This window comes from Hippopotamus amphibius, chromosome 4, assembly GCF_030028045.1.
Source record: "Hippopotamus amphibius kiboko isolate mHipAmp2 chromosome 4, mHipAmp2.hap2, whole genome shotgun sequence".
Taxonomy (NCBI): Eukaryota; Metazoa; Chordata; class Mammalia; order Artiodactyla; family Hippopotamidae; genus Hippopotamus; species Hippopotamus amphibius.
The window spans coordinates 117332553-117351039 of record NC_080189.1 but is presented as its reverse complement, the minus strand read 5'-3'; the positions used below and the strand labels follow the sequence as shown (position 1 = coordinate 117351039).

General features: G+C 35.5%; 1 protein-coding gene across 9 annotated transcripts in view; it reads left to right on the top strand.

The window, feature by feature from the left end:
* ANKRD26 (ankyrin repeat domain containing 26) overlaps positions 1-18487 on the top strand; it is a 74188-nt gene that overhangs the window by 45140 nt on the left and 10561 nt on the right. For all 9 annotated transcript variants that reach the window (XM_057732814.1, XM_057732817.1, XM_057732813.1 and 6 more), the window contains 8 exons: positions 1091-1274; positions 1878-2015; positions 4329-5285; positions 6743-6895; positions 8349-8419; positions 8751-8844; positions 11695-11807; positions 13288-13417. In XM_057732814.1, coding sequence (XP_057588797.1) covers positions 1091-1274; positions 1878-2015; positions 4329-5285; positions 6743-6895; positions 8349-8419; positions 8751-8844; positions 11695-11807; positions 13288-13417 — 1840 coding nt within the window. The remainder of the gene's footprint in view (positions 1-1090; positions 1275-1877; positions 2016-4328; positions 5286-6742; positions 6896-8348; positions 8420-8750; positions 8845-11694; positions 11808-13287; positions 13418-18487) is intronic.

Below are 18487 nucleotides of genomic sequence, written 5' to 3'. Positions count from 1 at the left end.
TTAGTTTTTAAGAAATTGAATTTTGGTTGTTTTTCATTTTTCTATAGTATATTTAATGTTACAAGGAATGTCTTTTGTATAAATTCGTTTCTACATTTCTGATTATTTATTTTGAATAAATTCTTTAATATTGTATTATTTGGTTAAAGTATGAGAACTTTTAAAAAAGGTTTTGACCCATATTTCTAAATTGTTCTCAAGAAAGTTTGTATTACTTTACATTCCCACCCGCAGAAGTATGAAATGGCCATTTTTCTCAAGACAGAATTAAAAAAAATTTTATGCAGTTTTATTCTTAGCATATGCATGGATGGAATAAAGGGAGAAATGGAAAGTGATTACCAGTTAGTTCATTCACTCTCTGTCATGCTTCGGTAAAATCAGCTCATGCTGAAAGCACATATTACTCTTTATTGTTTAATTAATTAATACAGATGCTGCCTTGTGGGATTTAAAATGGTTTCTTACATAGATGATAGTCAGCAAGTTGCAAATGTTGCAAAAGAAGAGACATAAAAAGTGTGAGGCAGCAGATATTAGACTCCCTAGCCTAGTCTTGGATTATAGTGTCTGAAGATATATGTTCTGTAAAAGACATCTGCAGATTTTATCTCACACTGTAAATCATTTAGGGGTACCTGTAATATTTTGTGAAGTTGAAATTTTATTTTTTTAGTGAACTGAAACACTTGTTTCTAAACAACAGCTTCTCTTTTTAATTAGTAATTAAATTATCTGTCCTAATGGAGGAGTAATTACGACAGTGTGGAAAAAATAATTTTTGACCTAACTTCACTGAATAATTTCAAAATTTCTTTCCTGCACTGTTCACCAGAGTTACTGTTAACTAATACTTACTACTTAAGTAGCAGAATGTGTTTTCATTGCTACCTTTCAAGTATATATATATCTTTATGAAGAGATTGAAGTGAGGAATTAAAAATATGAGACCTAGAAAGGAAAAAAAACACAACCGGAGAAAAGAGACATTTCATTAGGATACTAAATCAGCGTGTGAAGAAGCAGATCATAACATGAACTTTTTATTTTCTAACGAAACAGATATTAAGATAAGCATGTTTCACTGCAGATTCACCTTGAAACAAGAAGAAGAGAAGAGAAGAAATGCTGACATGTTATACGAAAAAATTAGGGAGCAGCTAAGAAGGAAAGAAGAGCAGTGTAGTGAGGAAGCTGAAATGAAACAGCAGCTTGAACTCACTCTCCGAGCACTAGACATGGAACTGAGGACTGTGAGAAATCATCTGAATCAGGTACGAAAATATTCGGTGAAAATTGCAAACTTCCAACACTGTTTCATCAATATTATGTATAATATCCCTTTGATTTAATATATATTATTTAGGTTTAAAACAAATAGTGTTATCTCATCCTAAATGTGGACTGTGACATTTATAACTTAAATTATGAATTTCTTGCCATTCTTGGCTTCTGATAGATGCTCTGTATATGTTTTCTGAGTGGAGGTGTGGACGGTGAATTGAGTTTAATCATTAACGTAATGATTGGCATTTTTGATCCATTTGACAAAGTAATATCCTTAATTCCAATCTGGGTGTTAATTTTGGCTTTTTTATGTTAAAATACAGGCTAAATTGCCTTGAGGCTGTGAGGGACCTAGGTAAATGCTTTGTGGGGAAATTTTCTTTCACAATACTATATCTGCCTGTATTTTTGCTCGATGATAAATTTAGCTATCATTTAAATTAAAATCTGAGTTACTCACATGGGATAAAGATACTTGTGCTTAAAGAGGCTACTTCCTTTTACCAATTTTTTTTTTAATTCTGCTCTTAAGCTTTTGACTTTTTTTTTTAATGATGTGAGACCAAAAACCTCATGAAATGTGTCTCCAGGTTGTAGAAGAGCGAAATGACACTCGGAGGCAGCTTTCTCGAGAACAGAATGCCAGAATCTTACAAGATGGAATCCTGACCAGTCACCTTGCCAAACAAAAGGAGATAGAAATGGCTAATAAGGAAATGAATTCTGAGGTATTTTCTTTAATCGTTTTCAAATATTTGTGTGTATGTATCTGTGTATATTTTAAAAACCAATACTATACATCACGGAAAGTATAGAGGATTTTTAAAACCTATATATGTATATTTTGGGAGGGGGGTAACGTTTCTTGTCCATTGGATAAAGTAATATTTTTAATTCAAATCCATTTGTCTGCAGCTGTCAAGTAGTGACATACAATGGCCTCATACAAGGAGAGGCTTTTAATATTTTCCATAGGAATTGATGAACTTTTCATAATCTCAAAAGTATTGCTACCATCTAGAAGGAGTCTGCACCCTGGTTGCAGATTAGGCAAGGGAGACCATGTGTGCTCCACCATCGACCACACTACCCAACCAGATCCCAGCACCGGATACATTGTCACCCTCTGCTTTGAACATGTCAATCACTCTAGGCACCTCATCATTTTCAATGTCTAAATCAGAGTCTGTTCTTGACCCCACTGTCATTTCTTTAACCAGTACTCTATCAACTACGTTTTCCATCATTTACAATGTTTTCAGTATTGTAAAAACTACAACGTTAGTTGTTAAAACATTTTTGAGCACTTTAAAAAATTATTTCCTTAGAATAAACTTATAAAGGTACCAAAAACAAACCAAAAAAAAAACCACCCCAAAACAAAACAAACAAAAAACATTCTGGTTTTTGGTGGTGATTTCACTTCCTTGATAGATCAATAGAGAGGTTAGTTTATCCCTGCCGCTGATGGAAGGAGGAAAAGTACAGCCAGTTCAGAGACGGTATGTTGGGTGTCATCTTCTACTTGTGAGAAAATTAACACTTTGCTCCATGTAGTGTCCTATTTCAGTAGAAAGAACTTTTGAAAACAGTGATAGATGTGCCATAATATGTATTTAGTGATAATGTATTGATGTGTTTTATTTTTAATAAAACTGTTCATTGTATTTCCCCCCATCTTCCTATTTTAAGCCTTAGTAAGGGGGAATGAAAGTTATTGCAGCAGCAAAAAATCTCATGACTTTCTAAGAAGAGCTCTATAAATTTCACCTTATTTACCATTAGTGAAATATAAGGCTTATTTTGTATTTATATGTTTACACTAGAGAAGTAGCTGTGGTTTGGCGTAAGAGAACTTGTAGTAAAGTCAGAAGACCCGGGAAGAGCCTGCAGCTTGCTTGTATTTTTAACCTTCTTATTTCCAGGAATGTCATAGCTAAATGAGTGAATTGATGTTTGCAGAAGTGCCTAGTACAGTCATCAGTAGATGTAATTCTTGTAACTGACTGTAAAAATATTAGAAACGTAGAATATTTATGGAATATTCTCAGGAAAAAAATTTTTTAGGAAATTTTATCTGTCCAAATATACATAGGGCTAAGGCTTTTACTATAGGGTAGCTGTATAGGTTAGATATCAGATGCAATTTTTTTTAAGCTAGTGGGTGGTACTTTATTTTATTTTTTATTGAAGTATTTTTGATTTACAATATTGTGTTTCGGGTATATAGCACACTGATTCAGTTTATATGTGTGTGTGTGTGTGTGTGTGTGTGTGTGTGTGTATATATTCCTTATAAATTCTTTTCCCTTATAGGTTATTACAGAATACTGAATATAGTTCCCTGTGCTGTACAGTAGTTCATTGTTGGTTATCTAGTTTATATATCGTAGTGTGTATCTGTTAATCCCAACCTCCTAACTTATCCCTTCCCCCAACCCCCTTCCCCTTTGGTAACTATAAGTTTGTTTTCTATGTCTGTGAGTCTCTCTGTTTTGTAAATAAGTTCATTTGTATCATTTTAATAGATTCCACATATAAGCGATATCATATTATATTTGTCTTTGTCTGGCTTACTTCACTTAATTTGATAGTCTTTAGGTCCATTCATGTTGCTGCAAATGGCATTATTTCATTCTTTTTTATGGCTGAGTGGTATTCCATTGTATAAATATATCACATCAGATGCAATTTTTAAGTGTAGTCAGATTTATTAATCTTTTATTTTTAAGCCTTCTGGGTTTGTTTTAATTCAGAGCAAGGCCTTTCCAATTCTGAGCTTCTTAAAAATTCTTTAGTGGTTTCTTTTTTACTTTGATGGATTCATGGTCTTCAATTAAATTTTTGAACTTTTGGAGATTGCTGCTTGTAAAAAGTCTGAGGTTTGTATCCAGCCTTATTTTTTCCAGTTGGATATCCACTTATTGCAGTCTTTTCATTGTATAAACATACAGGTTAGTCTTTCATTTCAGAGGAAATCATGATATGTCAGTTTATTGAGTTAGATATCAGTTGCTAAACGTCTCCTTTGTTTCACTTAGGTTTCTGATAGTCGTGAAAAGGAAAAAGATCTGTTGCATAAAAACCACATGTTGCAGGATGAAATTGCCATGCTGAGACTGGAAGTAGACACAATAAAAAGTCAGAACCAAGAAAAGGAAAAGAAATATTTTGAAGACGTTGAAATTGTAAAAGAAAAGAATGATGATCTTCAAAAGACAATAAAACTGAATGAGGAAACATTAACAAAGACAATATTCCAATATACTGGACAGCTTAATGTGCTGACAGCTGAGAATACAATGCTAAACTCTAAGCTGGAGAATGAAAAACAAAGCAAAGAAAGACTGGAAACAGAAGTGGAATCCTACCGTTCTAGACTGGCTACTGCCATACACGATCATGATCAAAGTCAGACATCAAAAAGAGACCTGGAACTTGCCTTCCAGAGAGCAAAAGATGAGTGGTTACGCTTGCAGGAGAAAATGAATTTTGATGTGTCTAACCTGAAAGATAATAATGAGATGCTTTCCCAGCAACTTTCTAAAACTGAAAGTAAATTCAATAGCCTAGAAATCGAGCTCCATCACACGAGAGATGCTCTCAGAGAAAAGACTTTGGTGTTAGAATGTGTACAGAGAGACCTAAGCCAAGCACAGAGTCAAAGGAAGGAAATTGAACACATGTATCAAAGCGAACAAGGCAAAGTGAATAAATACATTGGAAAGCAGGAATCCTTAGAGGAGAGATTATCTCAGCTCCAGAGTGAAAACACATTGCTCAGACAGCAGCTGGATGATGCGCAAAACAAAGCGGACAGTAAAGAGAAGACCGTAATTAACATCCAAGACCAGTTTCAGGATATTGTGAAAAAACTTCAAGCCAAAAGTGAAAAGCAAGGTCTGATGCTGGAAGAAAGAAACAAGGAGTTAATCAACAAATGTAATCATTTAAAAGAGAGACTGTATCAATATGAAAATGAGAAAACAGAAAGAGAAGTAAGTATCCAGGAAGAGAAATAATTCTCAGACTTCCTGAAAGAGAATTCAGAGTGATATTTGATTATGGCTCAATGGTGAATCTAGTTGAATATAAAAAATATATAGGCTGTAAATCTATAGACTGTAAATCAGCCTAAAAGCTTACCTTGTATCCAGCAAATAAAAAATTAGACCTGAGAGGTGCTTTACTTTGAGTAGAGACATTGTGCACTTATGACACTTTAAGAGATTAAGTTATGTTGCTAATGGGTATAGACAAGTATTAGGAATTTACTCTTTTTTTTTTTTTAAGCTCTTTATTGGAATATTTTTGCTTTACACTCTTGTACCAGTTTTTGAGGTACACCAAAGTGCAGGAATTTACTCTTACGCTGCTAAGACAGTAATTGTAATCTTTGTGTCACCACATTTTACTCTCATGATGAAGCAGATCAATGAAATGCTCGGACCTAAAATGAGTATTTTGAAATTAGATTCAGTTGTGTGGATTACCCTGACAATCAATTCCAGACCCCCCAGATGAACGGATGTGTAGAGGCCGTATCTCATAGTACTTTTACTTCAGTAGCTGGTCATACCTTTTTAGGTGGTATAATTTTATCTTTATTCATGTCAGTTTGAATGAATTTGGGAACTATTTCAGCCTCAAATCATGTGTTCTTATGACCTCTCAGCTCCTCAAAGGCATCTACTTTTCATTAAATCATAATTTGGGACTAACGTGGTGAGTTTTAGCAAAAACTGTACTTGATTTAATCTTCCCACGGCTGTTTATAATTTACTTGGAACATTTTTACAAATAATTTGCTCACAATTTTCATTTCAAGATTCAACTACTATCATTTGGGTATAATTTTGTCCGATACAAAGAGAACTGTAGCTCTCTGTATTAATTTGGCAGTGGACTCCCATTTTCAGACTAGTGAGGGGTGGCAGATTCATGAGTAGCAGTAATGGGGTGAGGGCCAGGGTCGTAGGGGCTGCAGTTGGGAGGCAGGGGAAGGCCCTGGAGGCTGTGGGAATGACCTCATTTTTACTCTGAGACTGACATCTGTGGGAAGGATTTGAGCGCTGGATTGACTACGTGAGGATCTCTGAAGGTGATCGACGCCTGCAATAAAGAAGAGGGAAGGTGTTCCGCAACGTGGTATTCCCCACCACGCGTCCCACCTACACACCCATTTCTCTCTAGGACGTGAGGAGGTCGTCAAGCTCTGCAAATTCACGGGGAGGAGCAGGGAGTCTGTGGTCCAAGGAACTTAATATTGATAGGGCCAGAGCCTAACACCTTCTATGTCTTTAACCAAATTCATTGAGCAGGAAGGTACGAGGAAAAGAAGGTGAATTGTTGTCTGTGTTGGTAGTTTTCAAAGTACATGGGTTGGAGTTATCTATTATTAATATAACTTAATAATAAGGTGACTTATAAAATCAGTGACAGAGTATCTTATCAGGCAGTTGTGAGACAACTTCAACAAGAACTGGCTGATACCCTAAAAAAGCAATCCATGTCAGAGGCTTCACTGGAGGTCACATCACGTTATCGTACTAATTTAGAAGATGAGGCACAGGATTTAAAGAAAAAATTACGTCAAGTCACAAGTCAGGTATGTGTGAAATTCAGCGTGTCAGCAGTTAATGTATAGGATAAAGTGTTTTAGGACACTAATTTTCATGGATGGCTTTCTTCTGTATTTTCATGACAAGTAATTTATTACAGTGTTATTATCTTTATAATGCACTTGTTTCTTAAACTCTGACTTTCATTCTGTCGTTTGCATTATATATTTTTTCTTGTCATATTTCCTCTTAGGAAAGTTGAGAATTGTGCATCATTCCTCACAGAAGTTGAGAGACTTGTTTTTCTGTTAAACAGTATTTTTCAGTGATATCTGTATTACCATGATGAGGCAAGCCAGATAAAATCAGAGGATAAAATCAGAGGATAATTTTCGCATCCAAGTTCTTCCTAGACATAAACAGTTGCCAGGAATGAATTGATTCAGAACCTTGATTTAGCAATAGGGTGATATTTCCATGCCAGTGATTTAACCCTTCCTCTGACAGTCATGTAAGTTATGTACCACTCAGTCCAGGAGGTGCTATTTGCATGTTAATGCATGATCATTGCCTACTGAGTGGTACAGAGAGGAAATAAGTTATAAATTATTATAAGTGGAAAAAAGTACTAGTTGATTAGTGGAATCAGTGAAAGTTTTTGAACTACTGGGCACACACATTCTGGGCCTCCTGCTCCCCGTTTACTGCCACTTTCAGTGGTACAGAGAATGATTTCAGTGTGACTTGTATAGGAGACCACTTCTGTTGGCATGTCATCTGCCTAAAATATCATAAAATGCAGCAACAGTAATAATTGTAATTGCAAACACTTAACATTTACTATCTGCCACTTACTCTTCTAAATACATTATGTATACTCCCCAGTTTAATCTTCCCAACATCCCAGTGAGGTTGATGTTATTATTATCTCCATTTACGGATGGAGAAACTGAGACACAGAAAATTTAAGTAGTTTGCTCAAGGCCACACAGCTAATAACTGGTGGAACTGGGACTCAGACCCCCGTACTCTGGCTCTTGTGTAGACACTGCCTCTCATGCCAGTCCCTGAAGCATCTGGTTGGCGCCAAAAGCAGTGTGAACTTGCATAATCACTGGAAGAGCCGTCGTCATTCGCATATGTTGATATTTAAAATTATAGTTGATGTGGAGCTTGAAATAAAAAATGTTTACTATAGGGTAATTTTCTGTCTTTGGCTAGTTTATAAATTTGTGTATTTATTTGATAAAATATAATTTAAAGCATGAATGATGTTGTGGTTTAGTATTAGAGGGAGAGGTCGGTAACTTTACAAGTTACAAGGGCCAGATAGTAAATATTTTAGGCTTTGTGGACCACAAGGTGTCTGTTGTAACAACTCAACTCTGCTACCGCAGGAAACTAGCAATAAACAATATGCAGATGAAAGAGACAAAAAGAGATGATGGCGGATTTGCTAGATTAGCAGTAGTTAAAAGAATTTTTTTTTCTTTGTTTTAGTTGCAAGAAGCACAGGATCAACATACAGAGGCCGTGAGATGTGCTGAGAAGACGCAGGATCACATCCAAAAGTACAGTTTAAATTGTACAGCACAGAAAATAAGTATAAAGCAGATAAGCAGCATAGTATGAGAATTATATCAGTAATGATACTAAATATGTCATGAAGCAGGGTAAACGTTTCAGCTTTGAGCTGTTTTGAAATACATAATTTTCCGCATTATTTCTAAATTTTGCACATCATCCACAAAACACAACTAGAAAAATGGTACAATTGCCAAATCATCACTTTTCAAAATTCTAAGAACTTATATAATTGAACCTGCAGATGTTTGTTCAGAAATTGTGTGGTATTTTAAAAATCTACTTGTGAGAATAATTATTTTAAAATACGCATTTTAGGCTTGAAATTGAAAATGCCAAGTTAAAAGCCACAGTCAAAAAGCACGTGGGCAAAATTGAACAGCTTCAGAAAAACCTGTTAAGTACAAGTTGGGTGAGTCAATCTCTTAATTTCTGTCATACTGAAAAGGAATTTTAATTTCTTTACTATTAGTATGTAAGAATATTTTGGACAGTATGAAAAGTCTCATTGATGAAAGAGTTTATTGTGTTTATATTGATACTACTTGCTATTAGTAGCGTAATTCCTTTTTTATAGAGGAAGTTGACTGAGTTCAGAAAGTTAACGATTTTCATAGTAAGATTTTAATTAGAAAGATTGTGACAGTCCAAGAGCAATATTTTATATATACCACATTTCGTTTATTCATTCATCTGTTGATGAACATTGGGGTTTCCCCCACCTTTTGGCTCTTGTTAAGAATGCTGCTGTGAACATTGATACACAAATACCTGTTTGAGTCCAGAAATTTGTGTGATTTGGTCTAGAATTCTGAGTTTCTCTTGTAATCCAAACCCGCAGTGAGATTTTGAGAAGGAATTACTGCTAAGGTAGCTTGTTCTCTTCATCAGTGATGAATACTAGGTCACTATATAAGCATTTTTCTGAAAGGAATGTATTTTTCCCTTTGTTGGATTTTTAAAAAAGGAAAGAGATGCCAGTGAAAAAGTAGAAATGGCTGCTCAGTCAGGGCCTTACATAGTAACAAGTGCTCCTAGCATAGCTAGTTCTGAAACAATTTTTTTTCCCAGTCACTTGTGTTAATCAGCCTTTCAAAGACAGAACAGCCAGTCTCAGAAAAGATTGATATAGAATCCATGCTTCCGATTTATCAGTGTATAGTGAAAGCTATGTAACTGTTTACCAAGCAGAACAGGATTCTCCTGCCATTTATACACTCCTTTGTAGGAGAAGCTACCTACGATTTAAAAATCAGAAGATTGCATCGTGAACCCTAAATTGGATTGATGAGGTAGATGCACCTACCAATTGGTTTCTTTCCATCACAATAGCTAGATTCACGCAGTGTCATTATACAGATACACCTGTCGGGGGAACTAGAACATTATGTTGACTGTTCTTCTTGTGTTCAAAGAAACATTGAAAATTATTTTTTCTAGACTTGATATAAATTAGTCACATTGTATTTGCATACTTTTCATACAAGTGACAACAGAATATGTTGAGAAAAGGAGTCTTCTGTGAATGAGAGTGCCAGATGTCCCCTTACATTGTCAAACAAATATCTATTCAGGTATCAGAAGTTGAAAAATTTGTAACAAGATCCAAAACTAAGTGTATTAAAAAAAGTTCTGAGGGATTTTCTGTAGATCCCTATAGAAATGAGTTAGGTTTATGACATAGAATTCTTAGCCACTTTAAGGTCTACACAGATCAAAAATTTAGTAAGAGACAGCTTCTCACCAACTCAGTCAATAGCCCTGGCTTCTCTAGAAAGTTCTCATCTCATGAATCCCCAGGTCAGAGACTACCTGAGTTAAGATATGTGATCAGCACAGTTTTGTGGTAAAGAATCTGGGCTGGGAAGAAGAGAGAGCTGTAGCTGACTTAAGGCTCCAAGCAATATAGTTAAGTATTCATCTGAAAGGAGCATCAGAAGAAGACTTCCGTAAGGTCAGGTCTCTATGGAATAGGAAATTATTCGAAAGAAAACACAGGCAAACAATTGATAATCTGACCCTTGTGAAAAACTTTCGCATTATAAGAGAAAATAAAGGCAAAGTATGCTGGTCAGTATCCTAAGGGTGAGGGTGCCCCCCCCCAGGTTAGAAAATAACACTATACTCAAAGTAACACCAATGAGAATAAACAAGTGTCCAAGAGTAGCTCTGTACAAGGCTGATCCACATCAAGTAATGGCTCCTGAGCGTGGTTGAGGATGTTGTCTCTGAGGAACTAGAAGGGGGAGAGAAAAGTAGCGATGACCTCAGTAAAGGGGTCAAGGCTGGAAATGTAGGTTAGGGAATCCAGTTTGAAGCCTTGAGATTTAAGGAACCCTGGCAGAATTTAAGAAGTGGAATAGAAAGGGTCAGGGACTGAACATCAAGGGTTACTGTCATTCAGACATGAGGTGGGCTCAGAGGAGCAGAGGGAGAGAGTGTAGTCATGTTAGCAGTTGCTACTGAGAAGTAAAGCAGGGTGAGGACTGAAGAAAATGGTCCTCGATGACCCTCAAAAATTTTTAGGGTAATTACAAGATTGAAAGTCTGATTTTAGTGTAAAAAGAAGAGAATAAGTGATGGAAGGTGAATCTGATGAAACCACGCATTAAAGAATGTTAGGGTCCAATGGCAGTAGGGGAGTGGGGAGGAGAAGGATGATAGAAAAAGTTACAACAATCAAGAAAAAGTTATGTTTTTATATAGTGTAGAGAAGGCAAACTTTGTTTACAGAGAAGAATGGTTAATAGGAAAGGAGAAATTGAAACCTGTGGAAGAATGCTTACAGAGAATGAAAGGCTTTTTCTCAATCTGGAGTCACATGATCATAAAAATGTAATGGAGATTGCATGGGAATTTTCCAAAGATTATCTTACTAAGATGTGATGTAGTAAAACATGGAATATCTTGAACCATTGATGAAAATGTTTCTAGAGCATCTTTAGAAACAGAAAATGTAAATATAGCCAGTCTTTAAAAACGTTTCATTAACGTTTAGTATTTTATGTACCTCTGTTTTTAATAATTAAATTTTGTCAATTTAAATTCCAGAAAAATGATGAAATGATGAAAATGAAAAATCAATTTAAGCTGTTTTAAGAAAAGTCATTATTTCTGAAATCTGTGCTTTTTGGCATCAGGTTTATAAACTGTTTCATTGTATATACATATTACTCATGAACTCATAAGAAATAATATTTTTAAGAATGAAGAGTAATGTCTCTAGGTTTTTAAAAATTTTCTTTAAAATTTTTTTTCAAAGTCTGAGGATGAAAAGGAACAATTAAAGAAATGTATTGAGTTAAAACAGTCTCTGGAATTTAGTTTGGATCAAGAAATGAAGAAAAATAGTGAATTAGAAAAAGAGATTACTGGGTAAGATTTTAATATTTCTGATAATTTCAACTATTAATTGATTTAACTACAGTTGTATTTTATTGAAACCTTAGATACAAATTCATTTTCTATATGTATATTCATAATTAAACAAATTATCCATCCTATTTAAAAGTTTAGTTTAGAAACGCATAGCACAATCTGAAACTTTTTTGAGTGCCAAAATATCCCAGTTACTCTTTAATGATTTCTAAAACAGGAACAACAGTGTGTCTTGCATACAGTGATGTCACCCTGCTCCTCATTGTCTACCTTGAATTTTTATTTCTGCAAGATATCTTTGCTCTTTTTGGGTAACCCTACCTTCTTTTATGTGGGATTTAGATCTTGATTTGGCTTATATTTTCTTTCTGCTCTAAAATTTTAGTTATAATATATACATGCAAAAATATATGTATGACTTAAAAATAATAAAATTAGTGATCATGTTTTGACCACTCAGATTAAAAAAAAAAGAATGTTTTGCAATGTCTCTGAAGCCCCACATGGCTTCCTTTCTGTTTATTTGCTGAGTACAGTTAGCCCTCAGTGTCTGCAGGTTCAACCAACCTCAGGTTGAAGGTATTGGGGAAAAAAAAATTCCAGAAAGTTCCAAAAAGCAAAACTTGGATTGGCCTCATGCTGGCAACTATTTCCATAGCATTTATATTGTATTAGGTATTATCAGTGATCTAGAGATGATTTAAAGTATACGGGAGGATGTGCTTAGGGGTACTTGAGCATCCGTGGATTTTGGTATTATACTTAGGGTTCGTCCCTGGTTCTCATTAATATTTTTCTTTCATTTAATTTTCTCTACATTGCTTTGCATTTTGTTAATATTGAACTGGGCAAGATTTCTAGATCTCTTAAAACAGTCTTAAAGAGAATGGTACACATTCTCTCTCTGTTGATTTCCTTCCTTCTAAAGCTCAGTCTGCTTTTTTCCCCTCAACTCAGACTCCAAAGATTTTTCTTTCTTGTTTCTTTTCCTATTTTGAGTGAGCGTCTTGATGTTTATTGTATGTACTTTCTTTGCTTCTTGTAGAGGCTCTGGTCAGTAGGTATCAAAATGTCTTTTTGTGTCTTTTCAAAACATTCATATATGATATGCTTTTCTTCCTCACCTTCAATACTGATCTCTGGTTTATAACTAATATTTAATAATAGGTAAATGTTTCATATTAACATACTAAAAATGGATATTAATAACAGCTTATTTATCAGAACTCTATATGTAATATATTTTATATATATCAACATATCACACTATATTAACTATTTACCTACCATATGTCATAAAATTTTTCTTCATATTATTTACCTAAGATTATAATTTAGTTATGCTTTCAAACAATATCAGATTAGAACATGAGAAAGAATTATAATTTATGGATTTGTTTATTTTATATGATAGAACATGTTTTAATAATTATTATCTACTCTTAAAGAACTTGACTTTTTCTATACATTTCTACAGATTTAAGAAACTCTTAAAAATGACAAGAAGAAAGTTAAATGAATATGAAAATGGAGAGCTTAGTTTCCATGGAGACTTAATAACTAATCAAACTGAAATGGATATTCAGATTAATATGCTAAAGCATAAGGTAATTTTTAATCAGTTTTGGGACCCAGAAATCACTTACTTTGGGGAAATATAAATCACTCCATGCTTTGAGCAGTGAAACACAGATTTGTCTATTAATTTTTTAGATTTGATACCAGTAAAAAAGACAGCTTTTTCCTGTCACTTTTCTTTTCCTTCCTATAAAGGGCACACCGTTGACTCTGTCTTGAACCCTGGCTAGTGATCTGAAGCTGAGCCGCACGCCATTACTGACTCCAAAGCATCTGTGGTTTTCTAGTGGCAGCTTTATTGAAATATAGTGAACATACCATGCAGTTCACTCATTTAAAGTGTACAATTAAGTGACTTTTAGTGTATTCAAAGACTTATACGGTCATCACCACAATCAATTTTAGACCATTTTCATCACCCTGAAAAGAAACCCTACACCTTTTAGCCATCACCTGGTGCCAGTTTCCCCTTCCTCGTCTTCCCAGCCCTAGGGAACCACATCTCTACTCCCTGTCTCTATAGATTTGCCTATTCTGGACATTTCATGTCAGTAGAATCACAGAATATGGGGTCTTTTGTGACTGCCTTCTTTAATTCAGCACAGTATTTTTAAGGTACATCTATTTGTAGCATGTATCGATACTTCATTTCTTTTTATTAATGAATAATATTCCATTATATGGACAGACCACATTTTATTTATCCATTCATCAGTTGATGGACCTTTGGATTGTTCCTACTTTTTGGCTACTGTTAATAATGCTGCTATGAATATTCATGGCCAAGTTTCAGTGCAAACATAGTTTTTCATTTCTTGTGGGGATATACTTATAAATGGAATTGCTGTATTGTATGGTAACTCTATTTAATCTTTTGAGGAACTACCATACTGTTTTCCGGAGTGGCTGCACTATTTTACATTTTTATCCAAAGTGTGTAAGCATCTGATTTCTCTATATGCCTGTCAACACTTGTCATACCTGTCTTTCTGATTATAGCCATCCTGGTAGGTATGAAGTGGCATCTCACTGTGGTTTTGGTTTGCATTTTGCTGATGACTAATAATGTTGAGGCTCTCTTCATGTGTTTATTATTCATTTGCGTATATTCTTTGAGGAACCGTCTCTTCAACTTTTTGCCCATTTTTAAATTGGGTTGCCTTTTTATTATTGAATTGTAAGAGTTCTTTTTGTATCCTAGATACAAATCTTTGATTGGATACAGGATCTTCGAGTATTTTCTCCTATTCAGGAGCTTGCCCTTTCCCCTTCTTGACGGTGTCCTTCAAAACAAAGAAGTTTATAATATTGATGACGTTCAGTTAATCTAGTTTTGTCTTTTGGTGTCATATCTAAGAACTGCCAAATCCAGTCATGAAGATAAACACCTATGGTTTCTTCTAAGAATTTTGTAGTTTTAACCTTTGCATTTTAAGTAAATTTTTACATATGATGTGAGGTAGAGGTCTAATTTTATTCTTTTGCCTGTGGATAGTCTGTTGTCCCAGTACCATTTGTTAAAAAGACTATTCTTGTCTCATTCAATTCTTTGGCCATAAATGTGGGGGCTTCTTTTTAGATCCTCAGTGGTAATGCATTGATCTGTATGTCTGTCCTATGCCAGCACCAAGTCAGACTTTATGAGAATTCTTTCTTAGTCATCTTGCATATTACTAGTTGTTTTCTGTAATGATAAAAAGTCAGTGCAGGGGAATGTCTTTAACTCTACTTCTGTGGAGATTTTCTGCTTCTTCAAGGAGCCTGTGGCCAGCTTATGCCTCGCTGACTCCATGACATGCTGGGAAGTAGGCCTACACAGGTAAAGCCCATTCCTTTTTCTCCCTCCATTCAAACCTTTGGTCTCTCACCCAGTTCCTCCCACTTCACTCCCATTTCCATCAAATCTTGGTCACAAGCTCTGCTGACTCGGCCTGCTGTCCGCGTCATTATGTTTGTCTCATTGTAATTCATAGAGTCATCGATAGATTTCACCATCTAGGAGAAGATGCAGTCTGGGCTGTCAGCTTTGCTCTTTGGAAGTCTCTCTAAGCCAGCACGTTGCAGTTCACAGTTAAATCATCTTTTGACGTGGTTCTTGTGTATGACACTCGTCCTAATCTTGTTCTTGGCATACATTCTGCGTTCTGAGAAACCACAGTTCCCTGTATCTACCTCCTTTTACTTAAAGAGATGCATAGCTGTACTTTATAGCTTAACATGTAATTAATGGAGTAACTATTTCATGCCATCCAAAGAAAAAATTTTAAGCTGTTAAAAACCAGGTAATAATCAATTTATCTGGGACAAATAATAGATTAGTAATTTGAATTTCAAAATTTCGAAGCCAGTTTGTATGATACAGAGCAGCATTGAGGAACAACATAAAAATGAGAGTCCTACCTTTCCTTACAAACAAGCTTTAAGTAAAGGAAAAATTGTATTTAATTTAGATACCGCCAAAGGACACACTGCATTTGTTTTACTACTGAGAAGATTAAAAATGCTTCCATGATGTTTTATTTCCTCTCTGAGGAAAGGACAATGAAGATTGAGTCCTAGATTAATAAATACTCAAACCTGCCTATCTCTTAAGAGTTTCAGTTACTTGAGGGAAAAAAAAAAAAGTCTGCTTTTGGTAATTAAACTCTTTCTAGTTGTTTTTCAACTATTATACTTCAAATCATATGTCTCCTTGCTTACCAGCCTTCTTTATCTTCAAAGTGAGGGGAAATTCTAAAGAGGCATACCTGCCTATTTGTAAAAAATTATAAATGAAGGGAACCTCCAAAAAACTTCCTCCTGAATAGTTCTCAGGTCTTTCTTCTAGTTATCTGATTCTTCTCATCAGCATTCTTTGTCATTTTAAAATAATCTCAACATTTATTAGGTTCCAGTTTATAGGCAACCAGTTGCTACTGTATCTAAGTTACGTTTCTTACTATCTCTTTTTTTCATCTGCTTTTTCTGTTTTTTTCCTAAAAATCTCCCCAAAGTTTAGTAGCTTAAATAAACAACATTTATTTTGTTCACAATCTACCCTTAGGAAAAGCGTGGGCAGGACAGCTGGCCTCTGTTGGCCTCAGTTGGAACACCTACCCGGAACCCCTAGGGCTCTCCTTTTGTCCTGAGCTTCCTCGTAACATGGGGCTGGGTTCCAGGGTTAAGAGCCAGGCAGAAGCTGTGTTGCCTTGTCCAACCTCCCCTTGGAATTCACACAGCATCACTTTCACCATATTCTGCTCATTAGGAATAGGTCATTTATGCTTGGCCCATATTCTATCTTTTTATGGAATAAGTTTTTTAAAAACTTATGGATATATTTAAGAGCCAGCATAATCTACTCACTGGCCACAATTTTTTATATTTCTTCCACATGAAAAGCAAGTCTTTCCAAGGTCTTAACAAAGGGTTTTACAGTCTTGGCTTCATCTTTAGACCATGTTTTCCTGGCAGCACCCAAGATTTGATCTTAGCCCAGAAGCTATTTCTCTGTATCAGCATTATTTGACAATTGGACATGTGGAGGTGCTGTAAATGGGGTACAGAGTCTTGAACCTGGTGAGTCCTGGGTTTTTTTGTTTTGTTTTGTTTTGTTTGTTTGTTTTTTAGCTTATCCCTCTCATCGACTTTACTTTCAGCTGTTTCGTAGCAAGAGTCCCTTTCCTCCAGGTTCCAGTGTCATTTTCTTCCCTTGCCTAGGAGTCGTCACCGTCGGCCTCTTCAAGGGCCATCAGGCTTCCATTTACAATCTCATGAAGCCCTGTAGCTTTTCATTCTTCCTCTTCTCAGCTTCCACTCAGGTTTCACCTACCTCCAGGTTCAAAGGCATTCCCACATGCTTTAGTTCTCTTTTTAATGTCAGCACCCCATTTTTAATATCAGTATCTGTGCCATTTATTGCTAATAAATTGTATAATTAAACCACCTCAAAACCTGGTTGCTCAAAGCAGCATTTACTCTGATCACAAGTCTGTATTTAGGCAAAGCTAGGTGAGGCCAGCTCATTTCTTCTCCACTCAGCATCCGCCAGAGTGACTTGAAGGTGGGGACCAGAGTCACCTAAAGGCTTGTTCATGTACATGTCTGGCAGTTGGAGCTGGCTTTTGGTTGGGATGTTCGCTGGGGCCGGCAGTAGGGACACCGACGTACACACTGTGTGGCCTGGGCTTCTTCACAGTGTGCTGGTTGGTTCTAAGGGTGAACTTCCCCACAGTGTGAAAGACAGAAGCTATTTAGCCTTAGAAATCACACAGCAGTTCCCCTACACTCTGTCCACCAGTTACGGAGGCCAGTACATATTTAAGGGGAGGGAATTTCATGGGAGAAGTGACAGTTTGCAGACATGTTTTAAAACCACTACATCCACTCACCTTGACTTACCGAATAATCATTTTATCTAAAGGAAGGTAGTTCTTCCGAACTCAGTGTCGTTGAAATTCCAGCAGGTTTTTTGTTTGTTTGTTTTTGTTTACTGTGCTCTGTTATTCTGTGGAAAGTAACAAAGCATTACAAGAATTAATGGCATTTTTTGTTGTTGTCCAGAAAAATGTATGGGTCATCTTACTAAACTGTTATTACACTGGGAGATGTGATTTCTTTAACCCTGCAAATCATTTCTCCTTGGATTGCAACTCAAATTAGCATAAAATATTTGTGGTTCAGAAAAAAGCTTATGGCATTAGAATCCATATTTACAAGATTTATTAGTTAGTCTTATTTTCAGAGTCTTATTTTGGGAGGCATTTATTAATTCAGCCCTAAATAACTCAATGTGATATCCCTAAAACTGCTTTAAAAATCATGGAGAGTTAAAAGATGAGGGGGAAGGAGTAAGAGACTTTTTGCTAAAAAGGTGACTTATAGTCAATTTACAGAGGAAAGACATGAAACAATTATAGAAAAATAAGAGTATAAAATCAAGTGCAAATGTTGTGTAACAAAGATGAGGACAGTAAGGAATATATGTTTGTGACTCTTGGTGGAGTTGAAACTTTTTCCTGCATTTTCTTAGTAATTTAAGGTCCTGCATGCTACACTATAGATACCATTTTATTGTAACTGAATTTATTTCAGAATTTGATACCTGCTTTGAGTTAGGC